At 36.9% G+C, this 20,919-nt stretch overlaps 1 protein-coding gene, 1 long non-coding RNA gene and 2 pseudogenes across 5 annotated transcripts in view; 2 read left to right on the top strand and 2 right to left on the bottom strand.

The window, feature by feature from the left end:
• The window catches only part of LOC127352593 (uncharacterized), a 44,392-nt gene that overhangs the window by 7,969 nt on the left and 15,504 nt on the right, over positions 1–20,919 (bottom strand). Inside the window, exon 3 of one of the 4 annotated variants that reach the window (XR_007881136.1) lies at positions 9,961–10,092. The exons of 2 other annotated variants lie outside the window; for them this stretch is intronic. This is a non-coding gene — a long non-coding RNA (uncharacterized LOC127352593). Of the gene's footprint in view, positions 1–9,960; positions 10,093–16,320; positions 16,467–20,919 lie in introns of those variants that run through there. One more of the 4 variants, XR_007881134.1, reaches the window with a different exon arrangement.
• Positions 6,470–6,565, bottom strand: LOC127354005 (uncharacterized; annotated as a pseudogene).
• On the top strand, positions 7,906–11,715 carry LOC127352546 (E3 ubiquitin-protein ligase TRIM21-like; annotated as a pseudogene).
• Positions 14,291–19,429, top strand: LOC127352544 (zinc finger protein RFP-like). Its single transcript, XM_051381023.1, has 2 exons — positions 14,291–14,447; positions 16,276–19,429. Exon 2 carries the CDS (start codon positions 16,283–16,285, stop codon positions 17,924–17,926), a length of 1,644 nt encoding a protein of 547 aa, XP_051236983.1. The 5' UTR covers positions 14,291–14,447; positions 16,276–16,282; the 3' UTR covers positions 17,927–19,429.

Below are 20,919 nucleotides of genomic sequence, written 5' to 3'. Positions count from 1 at the left end.
AAATGTTTCATGTCTCTAATATAGTGGTTGCAGCTAAAGATTAATAATAAACTGAAAGTCTCCCTCGTCCCAATGTTTTAGGAGATTAAATGTTTTCTATTAATTTGATGGAACACGATTATTATTATTATTATTATTTGGCATCATTGCACGCCTTCCCAACATCAAGACTGCTGCAAATCACACATGACAGATGTAACAAAACAACGTAACAAGACGAAACAGACAACTGACAGATCCTATTTGAGGTTTTAACTCAAACTGTTGCTAAATTTCCTCCAGAGAAACTAAGAGAGAACTTTTTCCTGTTATTACTATGAGAACATTTCAGAGCCTGTACTTTATTTTCTTTTACTTGTGTAAAAGAAGTTGAATCAGTACTTTTACTATTCTTTATATATATAGAAATGATCTAAACAAGGTTACAAAGTGCTGTGACAAAATAAATAAGATAAAAACAAAGAAAGAACAAAGTATAAACATAAGTAACCAAACAAAACACAGTTAAAATACGAGAATAAAATAAAATAAAACAATCAACACACCAGATTACATATCATAATAATAATAATAAACCCCCTAATAATAAACCAATTACTACTACTACTACTATTATTAATAATTATATTAATACTAGATATATATATATATATATATATATATATTTTTTTTTTTTTTTTTTTTTTTTAATTGAACAAATTAAATGTCCAAAACTACAAGGTATACAATGACAATCAGCACATTGGTGAGTGACATAAATAATAAATCAAAGATACACAAATTAAAGTACAAATTTAAAAAAATAATAATAATAATTAAAATGAATAAATAAATAAAAAATAAATAGTTCAAACAGGGGCTTCAGGGAAAAACTTTTAATAATGACTCAGCAAGGTATTACTTTTTTTGTTATTTAAAGGGGAACTTCGGCAGATTTTTACCCTCGTCTTGATCACTAGAGGTCACCGAGTACTGTCGATAGGAAAAAGGACGACCAGAATTGGTTCTAGCAAACTGGAGATGCTGCAGCTAATGGCCAGAGCTCCCAGTTAGTTATAATACACTTTTTGGGGGCATATCCTAAAGAGTGCCTTTTGCTCCTCTTAACAGACACAAAATGTCATTAAAATGTCTGTGCAACATGATCAGGGCCCTTACGTGACAACAACATGCCTTTTCAACTCATACGTTGTGCAGAAACCGTACAACCTGTTTTTCCACCGCTCGCTTCACCGAAAGCCCAGAATAATCCATCACGGAGATAATGCCTTTGCGACAAAAAAAAGTTTATTTCCCCCTCAAAAATGTCCATGTCTTCACACACTACTCTCCGATTTGCACACTTCCTGCAACAATTTCTTCTTCTGCGTTTCCCTGCAACAAGTGAAATCCCACGGGAGAAAAGGAGCAAATTTAGGTAAATAGTGATTTTGCAAATTTTTGTTTGTGAATAAAGAATTGTGCATATAGGATAACAAAGTTCATCAGGTGTTCAAGAGCATTATCTTCTGGGTTAACATAGTAGCAAATAACATCTTTAAGGGTAAGAGAGTAGACAGAGTTAGCAGCATCAAAAAAATGAGATTCAACATCACTCCAAAACTTTTTAGATATATCACAATAAAAAAACAGATGTGAAATTGTTTCTGTATTAAGATTACAAAAAGTACAGGAATCATCAACATCTATAAACTTAGCAATAATACTACTAACTGGGTATATATTATGCAGTATTTTAAAATGTACTTCTTTAGCCTTGTTAGATATGCAATATTTGTGGGGTAGAAGCTCTTCTCCAGTTGATGTCCTCTATTTGGGACCTCCAGTAAAACTTGCCTCTAGGCACAACTCTATTCATTCTTTGAAAACACTGGCGAATATGTTTATTATTACACTTTCTATCTGTTAGTTCAATTCCACTCAGCATCAGTACAGGTTGACTTGGTTTATATTCAATGTAACTCGAATTAACTCTGTTGGGATAGCACGAGTTACAGATATAAATTCTCTGGAGGGAACAGGAAAACTGTGTACAGACATAAAACGTTCATAAGACAACATATTACCAGCATCATCAAAAAGATCGAGGATATGGATGATACCTCTTTCAAACCATTGTAGCAAGAATAAGGATTTGTTTCTTATAAGAATATTGCTATTATTCCAGAGGAAAGCCTTGTGGGGGGTGAAATTGTGGACAAAAGGCTGGCTGGTTAGAAATATGTGCGTGAATTTGTTAAATTATTCGCCACGTGTGTTTGTTGACATTAGAACAGCTGTAGAGAACGGGAGCCGGGTACCATGCAACACTAAAGGTTTCAATCACAGCCCTACGTTGAATACGCCTCCCTGTAATTCACTCACTCATTAGGCTACTCTGCTCAGGCCGTGACTAGCCCAGCCTTATAATTCATTACTTGTGTTGTTGTTGTTGTTGTTGTTGTGAATGTACGGCAGGCTGTAGCCAACGATATATAGCGCAATTCATTACTTATGGGAAACGTTTCAAGAGCAACAGGCTTCTCCAAGCAGCACAGCACAGGGAGAAGTGGGTGGAAGACGTAGCCAGGTCAAACCAACCAATAGAAACTCTTCTCTCGTCCACCAGCGTAGGCCCCGCCCATCAAGTGCAGCTGAATTCGCAAACAAAACTTTATAACTCTCAAGCAAAGAGGACGCAAAATGGTCGTATGTTTTTACTTACAAACATTAGTTTTGATTGAAGTTGAAGAAATATGTTCTCTCATATTTTTTTTTCAATTGCAACCTGTTCTGTTTCCATCTCAAAACATTTTTTTTTTTTTTTTTTTCTTTTTGTCTCAAATCTCTTTTTTGGTTTCAAATCTCTTTTTGGTTTCAATCTCTTTTTGGTTTCAAATCTCTTTTTGGTTTCAATCTCTTTTGGTTTCAATCTCTTTTTTTGGTTTCAAATCTCTTTTTTGGTTTCAAATCTCTTTTTTGGTTTCAATCTCTTTTTTGGTTTCAATCTCTTTTTTGGTTTCAAATCTCTTTTTTGGTCTCAAATCTCTTTTTTGGTTTCAAATCTCTTTTTTGGTTTCAATCTCTTTTTTGGTTTCAATCTCTTTTTTGGTTTCAATCTCTTCTATTTGATTGAATAATAAAGGAACAGAATTCTCTCCATACGCTCTGTATTCCTCCGTTACTTCCGGTCTGTATGAAGAGAGGAGCGAGAGCGAGCGGAAGCAAAAACTGAAGAAAACACAAAAACATATGGTTTACACTTGTTTACGGAAGTCCGTTTGTTGTTTTAGTGTTTTAGTGAAAAAACTAGAGTTAAAATGGGCATTAGCACAGTCGCTAGCCGCAGCGCTAGTAGCTCGAGCTAATAGCCGTTAGCTTTGTCTGTAGAGGTAAATTACTAAAACTAAAAGATCTTTTCATTTATTATAATTCATTTATGGCGAGAGCTGAATTATTCATGAGTTTTATATTAAGTATTTGTGCCCTTGTTATATTTTTTTGGGTTTTAGAAACTGTGTGGTTGTTTCTGAGCGCCGCCATTTTGTGTCAGTGCGTGAGATCGGTGACAAATTCATATTTCTTTCCAAATTAGTTTTCATGTAAATTCTGTATTAATTTGTCATTTGTACCTTCATTGGGCTAATTTTATGCACCTATTTGCTTACTGTGAGCTGTGAGAAGCTATTTTATTTACAAAAAGGGAAGTTATTTTACATTATGGATTATTCATATTGACTATTATACTGCGCTGTTGCAAATTTAGTTTATTGAATTTTATATGCAGTTAAAGTGTAAAGCTTACACTGTGATTTTAATATTTTCTGTGTTATGGACAGGTCAGGTTTTTTTGGTTGTTTGTTCTCTGGATCTGGATCTTCCAGCGACGTTGATGGCGAGCCTTCCCACCTGGATCAAAAGTGAAAGGGAGACAGTATCACCAGATACTACCAGTGGCTACTTGAACGTATCCTAATTCTGCCACACCTTGTGGGTGGTGGGCCGACTGCTGCACAACACTCTCACATTCAGCCCCCTCAACACACACACACACACACACACACACACACACACACACACACACACATTCCCCCTTATGACTTTTGACTTCTTGACTTCATCGTGTGGAACTGAGAACTGAGTGGCAGGATATTTTCCTGAAGAGTATTGGTTGGATGCAAAATTGATTGTTCTTTTGGCCATGTTATATAATTGAATTTGATTTAGATAGAGAAACTTGAATTGTACAAAAGTAATCTTAAATTCAGTTTAGAATTAAGATTTTGATAATTAATGTGAAACTGAGCAATTGCAAATGTGATATTCTTTTTTTTTGTGATTTAACACAACCAGTGTTATCAGTGTGAGTGGTCCCATTGTTCGTAATTTTGTATGTATTTTTATTCTTTTTTACTTTAATACAAAAAGCCGGCATGTTCCTAAGTTCAACCTCTTGCCTCTGAGCTTGATTTAAGCATTTCACTGTGCTCCAGCAGTCGAACCTACTGGTCCATTATCTAGAGTAGTATTGCCACCTATTATTGTTTGAAGGGGTGTTACATTTACTATATTGATTGACAATAACTCAGTGACTAAAAGAAATAAAAAGGGAGATATAGGGCAGCCTTGTCAGACACCTCTGTTAATTTGAAATCTTTTAGATGTGTTCAAATTGATTATCACAGAGCTGTTAATGTCTTTATAAAACATACTGACAATATCAACAAAGTTATTCCCAAAACCGAATACTTTGAGGGACTGAAAAAGAAAGTTGTGCTCAATTGTATCAAAGGCCTTATAAAAGTCTAAGAACAAAATAAAAGCCTCGGTGTCGATTTTTCATAAAACCTGTTTGAGTTTCTGCAATAATCATGTCTAATAATATTAATACATGGTTTTTAGTTTTCACAATCAATGACTGTGAAACTCTCTAACTGGTCTCACTGGTTGCTGGTTACTGGGGGAACTGGTATTTTAGATTTCAGATTTTTCCACCAAATTTTTTGGCACCTTCTTCTGAATGTTTCAACGTAGAAACTTCATTCAAACGTCAAAACGTTCAGCTCAATTAGAACATTATTGCTTCTTCTTTCAACTCTTAACTACTCATTCATACTTTCAGCTAGAAATTACATTTAAACTCTCAAATATTCCACATCTTTCAGACATTTTAGCTCTCATTCCACTTTTCAAATCCAGTAAAACTCAAAATATTTAACTTTTTTTTACATAAAATTACAATGGAAGTCCATTAGAAAATCCTTCAGACGCACTCATCTTCAACCTCTTCCCACAAATTCATACATTCACATAGAAGCTCCGTTCAAACATTAAAACGTTCATGAAAAACAGGACTTTCTGACAATAATTCAGCTTTTTTCATATTTTTCATACTGTGTACTCAATTGCAGTTCAAAATTCATGAAACTTTCAGCCCCTTGCTCTCTTGAACATAAAAACATAGGGAACATTTGTGCTGGTGTATCAGAGTTAAAAATGCACTTTATTAATTCTTACTTTCAATATGTATTTGTGAATTTTATTTATTTATTCATTCCATTGAGTGTGAATTTGATCTCATTGAGTTATTTTTCATTCACTGTTATTTTGGTTCATTTTCGGTGGAAATTTAGTTTTCTGAACTTTGTCCTTCAGTAGCTCCCGAACTTCCGTAGTTCCTTCATTCGTGTTGTTCTGTTTAGTCACCTACCCCACACACACTTTTTACTCTGTTTCACCTATTCTATATAGTTTTTAATGGTTTTGAGAGAGATTTGTTATAAAAATAAAATGTTTTCTGGTAAACTGTAACAGCTCTTTTAGTATTTTTTTTGTTTTTGTAACATGCACATTGCTGTAATGTTTAAATTAATTCATCTATATGTATTTTCAGAAAGATAATGAAATCACACAGTGTTGTTTTGCATTGCTGAGGGAGCAGAGGGGCAGGAAAAAAAGACCAGAAGGAAATGAAAGTGCTATATTGTCTTCTGCAGGAGCAAATAAATGCTGGTTAACAGTTCTGTGAGTCGACCTCTGTTTATGCCCACACACCTGTTACACATAAAATAAAAGGTTTCTGAATGACATCACATTGTACGAGGGAACTGTAAACTTACATATACAGTATGTATGTATAGAAGTTATTGTTTTCTTTTACATAGGAATTATCCAAATATTTGAGAGGTCCTATGGCTTTCTTGTTTGTTGATCATTTAGAAACAGAGTCAAAGAGAAATTATAATTCAACAAAATACAGATGAACATTAGGTTTGAAGCATTCCAGCCGTATGGATATGATGTTTGCCAACAAGACACATAAGTTTGATAGCAGCGTTAATGGGTTGTGAGTCAATATTACAATTTAGAAAGAAGACCATATCTTCTAATATGGGTGTCAGTCTGTTCTAACTTTAAAAATGGGGTGTCGATCACAGTTATTAAAGGTCTAAATCATCAAGTCAGAGGACAAATACAACATAACCAATAAAGGAATGAGGAACGGTTCACAAATTTGCATGTCATCCTTGCATGCTAATCTTCTCTGTATCGTTCCAATTTTAGTATATGTGCAACCGAGTAACACATCAGCTCCCTGTCTCTGCAGGGTATTTCTAGGGGGTCAGGCTGGAGAGAGTCCTGACTCATGGTGCCTCTCAGACTCACTTTAGAGGATTAAAGCAGCTCTAGGCGGCTCTAAACGGCTCTCAGACCGCTGATAACAACAGGAATAAGAGGTCTGGCTGTTGTACTGTGAGTCCTGTACCTACTTTCTTCCTATTTTCTGCCTTTATTTTCACTCAAACTGTCAGCTGCAGTTCCATAAAGTCACCAGCAGGTGTCAGCCTATGAGCAGTGTATGGGAGGAGGGTGCTGTTGTAGTCTGAACATTGACAGTATGCTGTATATTAGAGTCTGACAGCACATTAATTAAACACTTTTAAATCAGGGGTTTAGAGATGGGAAGATGAATTCGGTGTACAACTGAAACACCTCTGAGCTCTATCTATCTGTTTATCTTGTCATCCTGTATGTCTTTCTGTATTAAACCCTTCTTCAGTATCGATGTTTTTCATCCTGGGACTCTTCAGTTGACAGCAGATATGTTATTATTGATTCTTTGAGTCTATTTGTTAAAGGTTGAACACAGTTTGGAGGTTCTGGGACATCTGGTTTTGGATGGTGTGTGTGTTTGGTTCATGGAGGTCCTGTTTGTCCAGAAAGTGACAGTGTTGCTGTGCAGCAGGGTCCGGTTTAGGCCGTGAAGGCAGCAACAAGTGGACGTGGCCTTTCAGATGGGACAGAATGAATTGCATGTCCTCCTCTCTGAATTTGTCATTTCCTCTCTGTAAGAAATGTGCTCTAGATATTCTTCCACTGCTAGCAGGTTTGGGTTGGAGGCTTTTGTATGGCTAGGAGATTTTCTTCAGTAAAATGAACAATTGTAATTTCACTTAAGAGTTAATTGAAAGAAATATTTTACTTTCTTACTTTTGAAACCTCAGAATCACAGAGAAGCCTACTTGTGGCCCAGTGACAAAAGTTTTCCCTCTCAGTGTTTCTGTATTTTTTCCTGTAATGTGATCAGTAAGAAATCTGTCACATAAAGAAAAGATGGTAAACAGTTTGGAAAGCAGCAGAAAGTGAAATTACAGAGTAAACAGTGAGCTGAACATTGGAGTGTTTGTGGGATTGTAGAGGGACTGTAAAGGGAGCGTTGTAGAATAATGATCTAAAGATACAGTATGTTCCTGAATATCTTACACTGACCTCTTTTCTTATGTTGTCTGTTTGTTATTGTATGATCCTTTGGCTGCTGTATACTTACATTGTAGGAAAAACCCATCTTGTTCCAAAGATATTTCAATCAGTCAATTATAGCTCACTCACAGATCTGCACTGAGAGGGAGGAGCAACACTGAAAGAGCTTCAGTGACACATTTCCTGGAAATGAAAGTGAAAGTTTGTCTGAAGACAGCAGAGCTGCAGTGGAGACAAGTCTCTCTGTTTGTCTCTGAAGACAAATTCAACTGAATCCATCAGGTTTTTCTCAACTAAACAGCAGAATCTCTGCCAACCTCTGGTGAGTCCACTGCCCTACAGAGCTTGTTACAGTCTGTTATAGCACATACAGATAGAAGGAAGGAGCTAAATCCAACCAAACAATGAAAACACACCACAGAAACTAGTCCTGCTGAAAGCTAACTAGCCTAGCTTAGCTTCCCTTTGGGTTGTGTAAAGGACAGAGTACAGCGTCTGATTTCATCTGAGAGTTTGTTGTATTGCTTATAAAGGTATAACATTGTACTTTTACAACTTATATAACTGTTACACACTTTGGTAATCAGATACAATTACTAATTACCTGTTATAAAATGTAGTCACTAACCTAATCCAAGTTTCACCATATTAAAGTAAGACAACTTTATTACCTCCCATTAGTTTTGGATTACCTCAACATTAAATATGTAAATAAAAGAAAAGAAAAGAAAAGAAATATCAATCAGAACTGAGATCAGTTGTGTCTCCTGCTCAGAGTATTTGAAAGTAAAACTGATGTATTTTAAAATTGTAATCCTGCTAAACAATTACTATTTTTACTCAATGTAACAGTAACCTGATGATTTATTTTTTAAATGTAATGGATTCTAGTTACTTAATGTGTGAAGTGACAGTAATGGAGGAATCACAGGCTTACATCGTTGTCACTGTTTTATTTTCTTTCTTTCTATCTTTTTCACTGCTTTTTGAATAACTAGCCAGGAGGTAATAGCAAAATGTCTTATAAGTAACTGGCAGCAGGCTGAAATTGCTCAGAAGGTGAGTTTAAAGGTCCAGTGTGTAACATTAAACACTGGCTTTAGATAGGTCCTTTCACACAGTTGCGTGGCCACTGTAACCCTTCGTCACTCCCAGGTCATCAAATACAGTTGCTAGGTGTGTTCACTTAGTTACAATCTGTAGCTTCACTGCTAGATGCCACTAAATCCTACAAACTGGTCCTTTAAGTGTGAGTTTAGTTTATTAACATCCTCCACTTGCTACTCTTCTCTCTCCCTTCTCCTCCACCTTTTGGGGTGTCCTCTGTATATGTTGTGTGTATTTGATTTGTCTTTTTCTGTATTTGTTTGAGTAATACTCTCTGGATAATAATTGTATCCATGGCAGCCAAAGTAAATGTTTTTGGATTGAAGATCACCATGTTATCACTTATTTTCTGAGCTTGGTGAACTCAATTTGTTCTAATTGCAGTTTGAAGATACATTGTGTAAAATTGTACTAAAAACCCAAAACACTGAACAAATAGGATTTTTTCTCCCCCACTCTCTAACTCTACACCTCAACATGAAATTTAATTATTAGAATTAATGATGAAATCATTTTTGTATTATTTTGTGACTCTATTTCCAATTTAGACAAAATAATCCTTTTAGTTAAAATGGACCTTTTAGTCGTGTCCCCATGAAGGTTTTCACTCAGTCCTGTTATCCTGACCCCTCTTTAAAAATTTGGGACATTTCACAGGTCACATGATAAAAAAAAAAAAAAATAACTCAGTTTAGTCTACTGAAGGTCATGGGAGGAAAGGAAAAGTAACTTCTCTCAATGAATTTACTAAAAAGATGCAAAAAAATATTCCTCCTGTTCCTGAAAAATGCAAAATCATGTGTAAATATGTGTTATTAGATTGCTGAAAAACTATAAAGAATGAATTGGCACAGATTTGGTGGAATGGCTTACATGCAGACTGTGAACACAAATTAATCAAAAACCCAGCTCATATTTAATATTTTGCTCTGGCTGGGTTGCATATGACAACAGAACTCAGGATGACTCTCCTTTTATTCCATTAATCATAGTTTGATTTTATTATAATCAAAAGAAATGTAATTACAATTTTCTTTTCTTTTCATCCTCACAGTGTAGATATGTCTGCTGCCAGCTGTCTGCTGACTGAAGATCAGTTTCTGTGCTCCATCTGTCTGGATGTGTTCACTGATCCAGTCACCATACCATGTGGACACAACTTCTGTAAAACCTGCATCACTGAACACTGGAATATTAATGTCCAGTGTCAGTGTCCCAACTGTAAAGAGGTTTTCTACACAAGACCTCAGCTGAAGGTCAATACTTTAATCTCTGAGATGGCTGCTCAGTTCAGACAGTCAGCTCAACAGAAAGCCAGCAGCAGCAGCTCAGAGCAACAAGTTTCCAAACCAGGAGAAGTTCCCTGTGACGTCTGCACTGGAACCAAACTGAAGGCCCTGAAGTCCTGCCTGGTGTGTCTGGTCTCCTACTGTGAGACTCACCTGGAGCCTCATCTGACAACGTCAGGCCTGAAAAGACATCAGCTGATCGACCCTGTGGAGAACCTGGAAGACAGGATGTGTACGAAGCACGATAAACTGCTGGAGCTGTTCTGTAAGACCGACCAGATGTGTGTCTGCATGCTCTGCACTGTTTTAGACCACAAGACACATGATGTTGTTCCTCTGAAAGAAGAATATGAAGGAAAGAAGGCCGAGCTGGGGAAGAATGAGGCTGAAATTCAGCAGATGATCCAGAAGAGACGACTGAAGATTCAGGAGATCAAACGCTCAGTGGAGCTCAGTAAGGAAGGTGCAGACAGAGAGATAGCAGATGGTGTTCAGGTCTTCACCGCTCTGAAGGAGTCTGTTGAGAGAAGCCAGGCTGAACTCATCGACACGATCAAAGAGAAGCAGAGAAAGACAGAGAAACAGGCTGAAGACTTCATCAAAGAGCTGGAACAGGAAATCTCTGAGCTGAAGAAGAGAAGCTCTGAGGTGGACCAGCTCTCACAGTCTGAAGACCACCTCCACCTCCTTCAAAGCTTCCTGTCCCTGAACGCTGCTCCACCCACCAAGGACTGGACAGAAGTCAGCGTCTGTCCACCTTCACATGAGGGGACTGTGGTAAGAGCTGTGAATCAGCTGGAGGAGACGCTCAGTAAACAGATGAAGAAGTGCTCGCTGGGTGGAGCTGAAGAGGGTCCAGCAGTATGCAGTGGATGTGACACTGGATCCTGATACAGCACAGTCCCAAGCTCATCCTGTCTGATGATGGTAAACAAGTTAATCATGGTGATGTATGGAAGAATCTCCCAGACAATCCAGAGAGATTTAATAGTTGTCCCTGTGTCTTAGCAAAGCAGAGTTTCTCTTCAGGAAGATTTTATTACGAGGTTCAGGTTAAAGGGAAGACTGAATGGGATTTAGGAGTGGCCAGAGAGTCGATCAACAGGAAGGGAGTAATCACAGTGAGTCCTCAGGATGGTTACTGGATGATATGGTTAAGGAATAAAAATGAGTATGAAGCTCTTGTTGACCCTGCAGTCTGTCTCTCTCTGCAGTCTCAGCCTGAGAAGGTGGGGGTGTTTGTGGATTATGAGGAGGGTCTGGTCTCCTTTTATGACGTTGATGCTGCAGCTCTTATCTACTCCTTTACTGGCTGCTCCTTCACTGAGAAACTCTACCCATACTTTGGTCCCAGATAATAATAATGGAGGTACAAACTCTGCCCCTCTGATCATCTCTCCTGTCAATCACACTGAGTAGAACAACCATTTGATTTTCTACAGAAAGATTCACATCATTTAATGGAATAAATGTATATTTATTGGTGATGTACGGAATATATATATTTTCCTTTTATCATGTAAATGTATTGATATCATATTGTAGCCTCATTTATTCTAATAACTGCATTATCTGCCTTCAAAACTGTAAAATCATCAGAAAACAATGAACTCAGGAATAAGAAGCATTTACACATTCTTTAAATGTCTGAGTGACAAATTCAAACCTTTATATTGTCTGATCATTGTTTATATAAGAATACTTTATACTACATACTGGCATAAATTATTGAAGAGCCTTTTTATTAATGACACAAAAGTCTTTTGTTTTTCTCTCTTTTTCTTTTTAAATAAACAAAAAAAAATAAGTTTCTCTTGTGTCTGTTCATTCTACACTGTTGAAATATTGTGATTATAATGATTGATTACATTACAGTTTGTAAAATTTAAATTCACATGATTAAGATAAAAACTAATTTAGAAATTATAAACCAGAAGTCTCCATCGTCTCTATCTTTTAGGAGGTGGCTCTGATCTACTCCTTTACTGGCTGCTCCCTCACTGAGAAACTCTATCCATACTTTAGTCCCAGTCTGAATGATGGTGGTATACTACTACAACACACCAGTTTTACTGCACTGATTGATATTATCTAATGTAGTCTCATTTATTCTAATAACTGCATTAGCTGCCTCCAAGACTGTTCAATCAGTAACAGACAATGTGCTAATAAATAAGAAGCATTTGGATGTTCCTTAAATGTCTGGGTACCACATTCAAACCTTTTTACTATCTGTGTTATTATGTTTTTGGATGTTTTTTTGGACTACATTAAAGAGGGAAATATTGTACTTTTTACTCCACTACATCTGTCTAACAGCTGGATTTGCTGGTTACTTTGCAGATTCACATTTTACATTCAACAGGAAACAAGGATGGTATCTATGTGATATCTTCATGTGAACTTCTTTCATTTTATGTGGAATGAGGAATTTATTAGAGTCTGACCAAATTTGTTGTTCAGGGAAGTTTAGTTTCCATAAAAGAGTTGATTTGGGAGAATTACTGTGATCTGAGCTCAGAATTTTAATAAACAACCGAACAGTGACAGTGGTGTCGATCTCAGTTGTTAAAGTTATAAATCATCAAGCCTGAGGACAAATACAACATAACCAACAGAATAGATAAAGGAATGAGGAACGCTTCACCTACGGGAGAGAGTTAGTCACCATACCTGTGTTTCACATAAATGGTCCCGCCTATCGATTTCAGAGGCTACTATTGGCTCATGTACAAATGGAACAGGCCAATGGGGTTGTCTTGACCCGCTCCCATTGGTCTGTTTCATTTAGGTGCTGTGCTGTGATTGGACAGCTCGCCGCATGACCTGCCCACCCCACAGCCAGGTTCAGTGTCATTATCATTGTAATAACATTATAAGGTAAGACCAACTTTATTGTTTGTAAAAGTGCTACAGCCAAAAGGTAGCTTATATATTAGACAATAATCAGTTAGCAGTGAAACAGCGAGCCAATGTAACGTTAGTGTGGCAGAGTTAAGCCTCAATGTCATTCCTGATCGGTGAAATGTGTTTGAAATAATATTCCCACTACTGGGTTCACTTGTTGAGACCTAGGATATTGTACTGCTACTGTGTGGAGTTAAAGTTGATAACTGATAACAACAGGAATAAGAGGTCTGGCTGTTGTACTGTGAGTCCTGTACCTACTTTCTTCCTATTTTCTGCCTTTATTTTCACTCAAACTGTCAGCTGCAGTTCCATAAAGTCACCAGCAGGTGTCAGCCTATGAGCAGTGTATGGGAGGAGGGTGCTGTTGTAGTCTGAACATTGACAGTATGCTGTATATTAGAGTCTGACTGCAGATTAATACAACACTTTTAAATGCACAGTGAATTGCCGGAACCTCTTGGCTGTATAATATATGCTGGTGGTGGACTGTGTTGGTGTTTTCCTTTCATTGTTATGTTGGAGAAAAAAATTAAAAACTTCCCAACTCAGCTCTGACTCTGTGTCCAGTATGAGATGCTACAATATGAACAGTAAAACTAACAAAGAAATCATGCATGGAAATAAAAGTGATCATTATTAATCCTGTTTTCTTAGACACACTGTTGGTTTTCCAGCAGTATAAAGTAATTAAGGCCTACTACTCTCTCTGAGTGAGGAGATTTTTATAAAATGAACAATTGTAATTTCACTTAAGAGTTCATTGAAAGAAATATTTTACTTTACTACTTTTGAAACCTCAGAATCACAGAGAAGCCTACTTGTGGCCCAGTGACAAAAGTTTTCCCTCTCAGTGTTTCTGTATTTTTTCCTGTAATGTGATCAGTAAGAAATCTGTCACATAAAGAAAAGATGGTAAACAGTTTGGAAAGCAGCAGAAAGTGAAATTACAGAGTAAACAGTGAGCTGAACATTGGAGTGTTTGTGGGATTGTAGAGGGACTGTAAAGGGAGCGTTGTAGAATATTGATCTAAAGATACAGTATGTTCCTGAATATCTTACACTGACCTCTTTTCTTATGTTGTCTGTTTGTTATTGTATGATCCTTTGGCTGCTGTAGACTTACATTTTAGGGAAAAAAAGGGAATTGTCTTATCTTGTTCCAAAGGTATATCAAGATATTTCCCAATCAGTCAATAACAGCTCACTCACAGATCTGCACTGAGAGGAGGAGCAACACTGAAAGAGCTTCAGTGACACATTTCCTGGAAATGAAAGTGAAAGTTTGTCTGAAGACAGCAGAGCTGCAGTGGAGACAAGTCTCTCTGTTTGTCTCTGAAGACAAATTCAACTGAATCCATCAGGTTTTTCTCAACTAAACAGCAGAATCTCTGCCAACCTCTGGTGAGTCCACTGCCCTACAGAGCTTGTTACAGTCTGTTATAGCACATACAGATAGAAGGAAGGAGCTAAATCCAACCAAACAATGAAAACACACCACAGAAACTAGTCCTGCTGAAAGCTAACTAGCCTAGCTTAGCTTCCCTTTGGGTTGTGTAAAGGACAGAGTACAGCGTCTGATTTCATCTGAGAGTTTGTTGTATTGCTTACAAAGGTATAACATTGTACTTTTACAACTTATATAACTGTTACACACTTTGGTAATCAGATACAATTACTAATTACCTGTTATAAAATGTAGTCACTAACCTAATCCAAGTTTCACCATATTAAAGTAAGACAACTTTATTACCTCCCATTAGTTTTGGATTACCTCAACATTAAATATGTAAATAAAAGTAAAAGAAAAGAAATATCAATCAGAACTGAGATCAGTTGTGTCTCCTGCTCAGAGTATTTGAAAGTAAAACTGATGTATTTTAAAATTGTAATCCTGCTAAACAATTACTATTTTTACTCTATGTAACAGTAACCTGGTGATTTATTTTTTAAATGTAATGGATTCTAGTTACTTAATGTGTGAAGTGACAGTAATGGAGGAATCACAGGCTTACATCGTTGTCACTGTTTTATTTTATTTCTTTCTTTATTTTTCACTGCTTTTTGAATAACTAGCCAGGAGGTAATAGCAAAATGTCTTATAAGTAACTGGCAGCAGGCTGAAATTGCTCAGAAGGTGAGTTTAAAGGTCCAGTGTGTAACATTAAACACTGGCTTTAGATAGGTCCTTTCACACAGTTGCGTGGCCACTGTAACCCTTCGTCACTCCCAGGTCATCAAATACAGTTGCTAGGTGTGTTCACTTAGTTACAATCTGTAGCTTCACTGCTAGATGCCACTAAATCCTACAAACTGGTCCTTTAAGTGTGAGTTTAGTTTATTAACATCCTCCACTTGCTACTCTTCTCTCTCCCTTCTCCTCCACCTTTTGGGGTGTCCTCTGTATATGTTGTGTGTATTTGATTTGTCTTTTTCTGTATTTGTTTGAGTAATACTCTCAGGATAATAATTGTATCCATGGCAGCCAAAGTAAATGTTTTTGGATTGAAGATCACCATGTTATCACTTATTTTCTGAGCTTGGTGAACTCAATTTGTTCTAACTGCAGTTTGAAGATACATTGTGTAAAATTGTACTGAAACCCCAAAACACTGAACAAATAGGATTTTACTCTCCCACTCTCTAACTCTACACCTCAACATGAAATTGAATAATTAAAATTAATGATGAAATCATTTTTGTATTATTGTGTGACTCTATTTCCAATTTAGACAAAATAATCCTTTTAGTTAAAATGGACCTTTTAGTCGTCCCCATGAAGGTTTTCACTCAGTCCTGTTATCCTGACCTCTCTTTAAAAACTTGGGACATTTCATAGGTCACATGATAAAAAAGAAGTAACGTCAGTTTAGTCTATTGAAGGTCATGGGACGAAAGGAAAAGTAACTTCTCTCAAAGAATTTACTAAAAAGATGCAAAAAAATATTCTTCCTGTTCCTGAAAAATGCAAAATCATGTGTAAATATGTGTTATTAGATTGCTGAAAAACTATAAAGAATGAATTGGCACAGATTTGGTGGAATGGCTTACATGCAGACTGTGAACACAAATTAATCAAAAACCCAGCTCATATTTAATATTTTGCTCTGGCTGGGTTGCATATGACAACAGAACTCAGGATGACTCTCCTTTTATTCCATTAATCATAGTTTGATTTTATTAGAATCAAAAGAAATGTAATTACAGTTTTCTTTTCTTTTTATCCTCACAGTGTAGATATGTCTGCTGCCAGCTGTCTGCTGACTGAAGATCAGTTTCTGTGCTCCATCTGTCTGGATGTGTTCACTGATCCAGTCACCATACCATGTGGACACAACTTCTGTAAAACCTGCATCACTGAACACTGGAATATTAATGTCCAGTGTCAGTGTCCCAACTGTAAAGAGGTTTTCAACACAAGACCTCAGCTGAAGGTCAATACTTTCATCTCTGAGATGGCTGCTCAGTTCAGACAGTCAGCTCAACAGAAAGCCAGCAGCAGCAGCTCAGAGCAACAAGTTTCCAAACCAGGAGAAGTTCCCTGTGACGTCTGCACTGGAACCAAACTGAAGGCCCTGAAGTCCTGCCTGGTGTGTCTGGTCTCCTACTGTGAGACTCACCTGGAGCCTCATCTGACAATGTCAGGCCTGAAAAGACATCAGCTGATCGACCCTGTGGAGAACCTGGAAGACAGGATGTGTACGAAGCACGATAAACTGCTGGAGCTGTTCTGTAAGACCGACCAGATGTGTGTCTGCGTGCTCTGCACCTATTCAGACCACAAGACACATGATGTTGTTCCTCTGAAAGAAGAATATGAAGGAAAGAAGGCCGAGCTGGGGAAGACAGAGGCTGAAATTCAGCAGATGATCCAGAAGAGACGACTGAAGATTCAGGAGATCAAACGCTCAGTGGAGCTCAGTAAGGAAGGTGCAGACAGAGAGATAGCAGGTGGTGTTCAGGTCTTCACCGCTCTGAAGGAGTCTGTTGAGAGAAGCCAGGCCGAGCTCATCCACACGATCAAAGAGAAGCAGAGAAAGACAGAGAAACAGGCTGAAGACTTCATCAAAGAGCTGGAACAGGAAATCTCTGAGCTGAAGAAGAGAAGCTCTGAGGTGGACCAGCTCTCACAGTCTGAAGACCACCTCCACCTCCTCCAAAGCTTCCTGTCCCTGAACGCTGCTCCACCCACCAAGGACTGGACAGAAGTCAGCGTCCGTCCACCTTCATATGAGGGGACTGTGGTGAGAGCTGTGAATCAGCTGGAGGAGACGCTCAGTAAACAGATGAAGAAGCTGTTTGAGGTCGAGCTGAAGAGGGTCCAGCAGTATGCAGTGGATGTGACACTCGATCCTGATACAGCACATCCCAGACTCATCCTGTCTGATGATGGAAAACAAGTTAAACATGGTGATGTAAAGAAGAATCTCCCAGACAATCCAGAGAGATTTGATACTTGTCTCTGTGTCTTAGCAAAGCAGAGTTTCTCTTCAGGAAGATTTTATTACGAGGTTCAGGTTAAAGGGAAGAGTGACTGGACTTTAGGAGTGGCCAGAGAGTCGATCAACAGGAAGGGACAAATCACAGTGAGTACTCAGGATGGTTACTGGATGATATGGTTACGGAATGAAAATGAGTATGAAGCTCTTGCTGACCCTGCAGTCCGTCTCTCTCTGAAGTCTGAGCCTGAGAAGGTGGGGGTGTTTGTGGATTATGAGGAGGGTCTGGTCTCCTTTTATGACGTTGATGCTGCAGCTCTTATCTACTCCTTTACTGGCTGCTCCTTCACTGAGAAACTCTACCCATGCTTTGGTCCCAGTCTTAATTATGGTGGTAAAAACTCTGCCCCTCTGATCATCTCTCCTGTCAATCACACTGAGTAGAACAACCAATTGATTTTCTACAGAAAGATTCACATCATTTAATGTACATTGTTTTCCTTTTATTATGTAAATGTTTTTCTTTGATGTTTCACATTGCTACTTACTACAACAATACACCCATTTTACTGCGCTCATTAACATCATATTGCAGCCTAATTTATTCTAATAACTGCATTATCTGCCTTCAAAACAATAAAATCCTCAGAAAACAATGTACTCAGGAATAAGAAACATTTACACATTCTTTAAATGTCTGGGTGACAAATTCAACCTTTTTATTGTCTGATCATTGTTTATATAAGAATACTTTAGACTATAGACTGGCACAAATTAATGAAGAGCCTTTTTATAAATGAGACAAAAGTAAATTGCTGTTCTCTGTTCTCTGTCTGATTAATTTATTTTGTTTTTGGTTGATATCAAAGCTGTAAAAACAGCTGATGATGTTTCTAATCACTACCAAATCATATGATTAAAATCCTGATTTGAGCTGATGAGCTCCAATAACCATCACATCTGAGACCGTTGGTAGTGTCAGATAATATTAATTTATTTTAATGTTGATTTTTACTTCATTGTCTCTGTGTAAATGTTTCATGTCTTTAATAAAGTGGTTGCAGCTAAAGATTAATATTAATAAACTGAAAGTCTCCCTCGTCCCAATGTTTTAGGAGATGAAATGTTTTCTATTAATTTGATGAAACAGATTCACAAAATTACGTCCTGAAGGTTTGGAAACCTTTTTAGACATCTCTTGATGAGACTTACGTGTTTAATTCATGATCTCTGCTGCTTTAATTTAATCTGATCTGTGCCAAATCTGCCTTAATATGCATTACTGATTTAAATTCTGCCTGTCCCCACCCATATGTGTTTTCTTCTATTTTCTTTTTTGTTCCTAATTTATTTACTAATATATTTATTTGTCACCATTTGACGCGATAGTGGGAGTAAGGGGCAATGTGCCATAGGTAGAAAAGTAGTAAGTAAAGTAAGTAAGAAAATATTAAGGAATAATTAAGTGGTTTTTCAGGTATCTGTACTTAACTTGAATTTATTTTTCTGACCACATTTTTACACAAATATCTGTGCTCTCTACCCCTTACATTTTAAAAACAGGCTTGTTGCCTTAGTTTCATGCACTTACTTACTTTAAGGGGAATTATCAATTATTATTATTATTATTTTGCATCATTGCACACCTTCCCAACATCAAGACTGCTGCAAATCTGAGAATCTGAAACTGTTGGTAGTGTCAGATAATGTTAATTGATTTTAATTTATATTTTGACATCATTGTCTCTTTGCAAATGTTTCATGTCTCTTATATTGTGTCTGTTCATTCTACATTGTTGAAATGTTGTGGTTATAATGATTGATTACCTTACAGTTCGTCAAATTTAAATTCATACAATAAAGATGAAAAGTAATTAGACAATATTTGTGTAACCCAGCTGGACAAAATGGGTTGAATAGAAATGAATAAAGTTATAAACAATCAAACTACTGATTAAGGTTTTAAGTGAATATTTTTATTTCTGTTATTAAAAACTAGTAAAGGTTTGTTTCACCAACTTGGGTGCTTTTGGCGAGCAGGAAGAGGTGTAGGTGACACAGAGAGAGAGAGAGAGAGAGAGAGAGAGACAGGACCTCCAAGCCTCAATGTGGAACTTGAAGTAGACGCTCCGTGTAATAACGTTGAGCTTCATAAGAGTTGAGAAGCAGTAAGAAGTCATAACGAGTACTGAGGATGAGCAGTTGCCAGCTGAAAGTGAAACGGGTTTCCTTCTCAGCTTCTCACTTTGTTTGCTGGTCGTGTGTTGGCAACTAAATTAATCCCATGTACAGACAATTCTAGTATTTTCTGTGGTTCCTGTTAAATGCTTAAAGGGAAACGTTTTGATGCTTAAAGTGTAAATTTCATAGTAATATTCACCATGTTAAAATAAAAAAAAATTTCCTCTAGTGTGGAGTTTTTAATCACTTACTCCTCATGTTGACAGATTATTAAGTGATTTGCTGAGCAGTATTTTGTTAAGAGATGGTGAATTATATCTAATGTTGAGAGTATTTGTCCAAATTATTGTTTATTCAGTTGTGAAACAGGTACTGTGTTTCTACAGAAAACTCTGAGAAAGTAAGTTTAAGGCTTACTGTTTAATGTGTTTTATTCCTTCCTCAAATATTAGCTGAGCTGAAACAGTTTAACACTATTTTCATGTCTGTGACAATATTGTTTGTTAGAGCAAATTGTTTTATTTTATTTAAACTTTTTATTTAAACATTTTAATCCTTTTACATAACATTTCCTGCAAATGTATAAATGTGATAAATGAATGACAGGCAGTATAAGTTACAATAAGAATAAACGAATGAAATGAAAATATAATAGTTATAATATTAATCATAGTAACAATAACAATAACAACAACAGGCAGAGGTGCAAATATCTGTAGATAATGGCTAAGCAAGATTTTCCAAAGAGGAATTTAGATAGGCATCCTTTCCCAACAGTACTCCATCACATCATCCCATCCATCAAACCCCCAGGTACCTTGAAATACAAGTCCATCTTTGCACAAAAGTGTCCATAGTCAGCTGCAGACTACATTTTTCAGTCTCTGGACCCATTGACCTATTGTTGGCGGTTTTACATCCCTCCAGTTCACTGTAATCATTTTCTTTGCCACTAATAAAAGAATCCTCAGTATATATCTATGCTGATCTGCATATAGGTCTTTGGGTATGGCTCCCAACAAAAACAACATTGGTTCTGGAGTGACATCTACCTCCAAAATAATATCAATTTCCTTTTGAACATTGTCCCAAAATCCTTGTGTTGCTGGACAATCCCAAAAAATGTCTGTGGTGTCTCCAATATTTCCACATTTTCGGCAACATAATGTCACATTGGGGTTTTTCACGTATGAAGAGATGATAAAGGGAGTATTAAAAAATCTGATCTTAACCTTCCAGTCAAATTCTTTCCACAG

Source organism: Dicentrarchus labrax, unplaced genomic scaffold, assembly GCF_905237075.1.
Source record: "Dicentrarchus labrax unplaced genomic scaffold, dlabrax2021, whole genome shotgun sequence".
NCBI classification, from domain to species: domain Eukaryota; kingdom Metazoa; phylum Chordata; class Actinopteri; family Moronidae; genus Dicentrarchus; species Dicentrarchus labrax.
This window is presented reverse-complemented; position numbering and strand designations above follow the sequence as displayed.